The following is a 4,336-nucleotide window of genomic DNA, read 5'->3' on the forward strand; positions in this document are numbered from 1 at the left end:
AAAATTCTTGTTAAGATTTCCATGTTTATACACATTCGTAATTATGAAAAACAATTTAAAGGTAGAAGTGTCTAAATATAAGTATATTTAGGCTTACTAATTACATATTTAGATAGATATGTAAAAACACAAAACTGTTGAAGCCGAAATAGCCATCCAAACTAAAGCAAGTAATGCGGTTTGACTGTCCGGTCAATGAGTTAGAACCGGCTATATATATACAACGAACCAAATAGTTAAACCTTTTATCAGTTTTTGAAAAATATAGTTACGCATATGTATTTTATTATTGAACCATCTTTATCATTTTACAAGTTCTAAACAGATATAGATAACTAACGCCTTGCATAAGAAGCAAGCACTAAGCTCAACTTTATTTGAAATTAAATTTATGAAAACTATAATCCCCATGAGGATTTAGGCAACTGCTTTCTTTAATAGTTCTATATGATTCAAATAAATAGAATAATAGAATGAGGTACAAACAAAACAATGTCATCTCGACAATTGAGGAAACCATCGCGCCAAAATGTGATACTTAAATTTCACAATCAACATAAACAAGGTGTAGCATGGAACATGCAATACTGCAACAACCAAGTACCTGCATAATGTTTTACAGACAGAGACAACAAAACCGCATTAGATTAACCAGAAAGGGAGATTAGATTTTTAACTTTAGGAGAAAATAGGTGGCAAGTTGGGTAACGGGTCAAGACAAGTTTGAGTTAAAGGGGAATTTTAGGGCAGGTTGAAACGAGTTGGATTATGTTGATGTGTCAAACCTTTTTTTTGTCTGATTTAGAAGATTTTAATCAAAAAATAATATATTACTAAAATTGACCCGGTTTCGTATAAATAGGCTAAAACGGGTTATTATATTGTCATGTCAAAATGAGCAGGGTCGGGTTTGACCCAACAATCCCCTTTGGACTATAAATAATATATTAAAAATGACCACAAAATCTGTTACTAATATAACGATCCCCCAAATTTTGACTATATAGAGGTCAACACTTGAATATGCTTTAAACACCCTTTGACCAGTTCAACCCGGTTAACCATTCAACCGAGTCGCGTTTATTTGATATAAAGAAAACTTGGACGGCCCCCACAACATTCTTTTAACATTGTACTGATGCTTAGATGTTTGAAAATACGTACCATAGTGGAGCGTATTCTACAGATAAGTCAAGAAACGGGTATGGCCACCTACAATATATAGAAGTTATTGAAAAGTTAACCATACATATATATGTGTGTGTGCGCACACGTATGCTTAAAATGTGAATAAAGAAAAGGTGAAAATAGCATACCAAGTTGCAACAAAGGCATGAAGAATCCACTCAAAGAGCACATAGAAAGCAGTAAATAAAAAAAAGTATGAAATGCGGAACCAAGGGAAGCGCTGAAACGGGATTTCCAAACATATAAAAGATTACAAAACAAAACAGAAATTTTTAAAAAAATAAATAAATAATGACTTTCAAATAAGAAAAGTTACCAAGCTATTTAACGATGTGTCACCAAGGAGCAAAACCAGATTAAGAGAATGTACAACAACCGTCAACTGGCACACAAGAAAAAGAGAAGTATGAAAACCGTTCAAAATCTCTAAAATAAATAAGTTAAAAAGTGACAGTTTCGAACAGTTTACTAATGATTGGGTCGATTAAACTATATTTTATCTCTAACGGGTCAAACACGGATAATAAAATAAAACGCTTAGAAGAAAATGGGTCAAACGGGTCGAATGTTGTTGAAGTGCATTTTTAGTGCATAAAAACTATTAATCCAAAAAAAAAATTAATGTTAAAATGGAATAATCTTTGTAATCACATTTGGCAAACCATTTATTTTTAGAAATAATAAATTTCTGCACAAAAATTGTTTCGGGTCATCCTGGCCCATTTTGAGTCTTTGACCAATATAAAGTACCCGTTCTATACCTCGTTATCCAACCCATCTGAACCCAATTTGCCAACTCTATCAACGAATATATAAAGAAAAAATTCACATGATATAGGAAACCGAAAAATCTTCAACAAATAATGAGCATGAAACTTAAAAAATCGACCCGTAACCAAATGCAAACAAAAACCGACGGTTTGGTATATGTTTTTGCCAAAGCCAAATTTTCAGTTCGGTTTCAGTTTTGCGTGTAATTTAAACAAAAAAAACCCAAACCGAACCGAACCAAACCAAACCGAATTTATGAATTTTCATTTTTAATTTTGAATTTTAAGTAAATTTTAAGAACTTAATAAATAGCGTATGCCATATATCTTAGCTTAAATGTATAATAATCAATTAGTCATTAATTAACAAAAATGTTTAGGCCCAAGCTCATTACTTTGGTCTGGTGTGAGCTCAAAACCGACCCCTAGTAATAAAAGATAAGTGCGGGTACTCACAAAGCCCAATTCATAGCCTACAATCGTATAAAACGGAAAGATCACAATCCAATAAACGGAATCTGTCAACATAACCGCCCCAGCCGTCATCTATATCCAACAAACATCATAATCAACATAAAATGGAATTTGTAAAAGTTAAGGACCTTTTATAAGTATGTCAAATTTGAAGATATTAAACATGATATATGTAAGCACACAAATAAAATAACTTACTTGGAAAATAATTTGGAAGACATAGCCCCAAAATGCAGCTGTTAGCAAGAAATGATTTTTCGCTTGTTGGCTCGCTGTATTGTTCTCATTGGTGAGAGGCAAATAATATTCTTGATCCAGGCCTACATCACATGTCTTGTGTTGTCTATAGCATCCGTAAGCCGAGAGCAACGATCCAAACTGCAAACGAGCTTCAAGATTTTATTATAAGAAATGTATTAAAATCATTGAGAAAAAAAAAACATTTGTCCTATAATGCAACGTGAATTCAGTCACAAAGCCGATGCTATATGTGGCAATTTTGACCCGTTTACTTAAGTGGGTCGATTTGCGTTTGTTTATTCTTCAACGCGTCAAACAGGTTGAAAGTCATCTGACTCTTAAAGGGCGCGCTTTATTAGTAAATGTTAAGATAATTTTGAAATGAATAATATTTTTATTTTGTCATCTTATTTAGCACATGTTAGTAGAAGCTAAAAAAATGTACATAGATCGGCCCAGGCTGACCTGTTTAATTTACACATATTGCCATTTTCCACCTCTAGTCAATGCAAATGAAAATGAAGATTTGGGTAATAAAAGGAACATACCGCGAAATAGAAAGTAACCAAACACAAAGTCCACCTATACCAAAATCAAGCACTAATGGTTAACACAACCACAATTATTAGTTATAGGTGGGAAACTATGATCCTGCAATATATATATTTGATAGATAAACAACCTGCATATGATTATAACAACATATCAGGTAAATATACAAGTCGCGACTTCATTGCACTGGTAAATAAGTAGAAACCAAGACGTAATTTGGGTCGGGTTGAGTTGGACCCGTAAATTCTTTTTGTTCATTTTTCATAAAAATATATACACTTTATTAATACACTAAATACGATTAAAAAAATTTACAACTATATATAATATATGCATAAAATGCTTCACCTTTTCTCCTTTTTAGCTGAACCTTTTGATTTGAACCGTAAATTCGTTTTGTTCATTTTCAAAACAAAAATATACTTGATTAGTACACTAAATATGGTTAGAAAAACAATATTTTTACAATAATATCCAATCTTTGCATAAAATGTTTCCCAGTTTCTCCTTTTAATATAAATATAAACCTTTTGATTTGACCCGTAAATTCTTTTTGTAAAACGGGTCAAAATTGCCACTCATAGTATCAATAAAGATGACAAAAAATAGACTTACTGAGTATAATAAAAGAACAAATCGGTTCCGTGAGTGGTAACATCAGCAACAGCAGCTGCTAGAAGCAAACGAAAGGAAACGATTCGAAAAGCCAATAACCAAATAGGGTGTAATCCTTTTATAGAAGGCATCCATGCTTCATAGTCATAAAGAAGCCAAGCTCTTTGTTGCTTTCTAAAAGCTTCATTGGCGCCATCCGTGCATAAAAGCTAGAACTTCATTTCTTTTCAGTTTTTTCAAACTTCTGGAAAGATGGTTAAAGAAACTCCGGTAACCACAACCCCAGCTACTGGGGGGAATACCGGCGACTACACAGTTTTTACAAACACTACCCCGGTTACCCAAGCCGGGGCAAGTGCAGTAAATTTTACGAACACTACCCCAGTTACCCAAGCTGGGGCAAGTGCAGTAAATAATCGCTCACTGGGATTCACCGATACCCAGTTAGAGAGACAACGAACAAGGCTCCCCCGCCAAACACTCGACGAAGTTAAGGC

The 4,336-nt window shown here is 33.5% G+C and overlaps 1 protein-coding gene across 1 annotated transcript; it reads right to left on the reverse strand.

The window, feature by feature from the left end:
- Positions 1–272: 272 nt before the first annotated feature.
- Positions 273–4,005, reverse strand: LOC143563873 (uncharacterized). Its single transcript, XM_077051311.1, has 8 exons — positions 3,840–4,005; positions 3,221–3,254; positions 2,631–2,810; positions 2,415–2,504; positions 1,505–1,570; positions 1,317–1,408; positions 1,165–1,212; positions 273–604 (listed from the first exon to the last, which is right to left on the reverse strand). The coding sequence occupies exons 1-8, from the start codon at positions 3,968–3,970 to the stop codon at positions 496–498; spliced, it is 750 nt and encodes a 249-aa protein (XP_076907426.1). The 5' UTR covers positions 3,971–4,005; the 3' UTR covers positions 273–495.
- Positions 4,006–4,336: the final 331 nt, after the last annotated feature.

This window comes from Bidens hawaiensis, unplaced genomic scaffold (genome assembly GCF_021521415.1).
Source record: "Bidens hawaiensis isolate Kalapana, Puna unplaced genomic scaffold, B.hawaiensis_p1.1 tig00021554_1, whole genome shotgun sequence".
Classification (NCBI taxonomy): Eukaryota; Viridiplantae; Streptophyta; class Magnoliopsida; order Asterales; family Asteraceae; genus Bidens; species Bidens hawaiensis.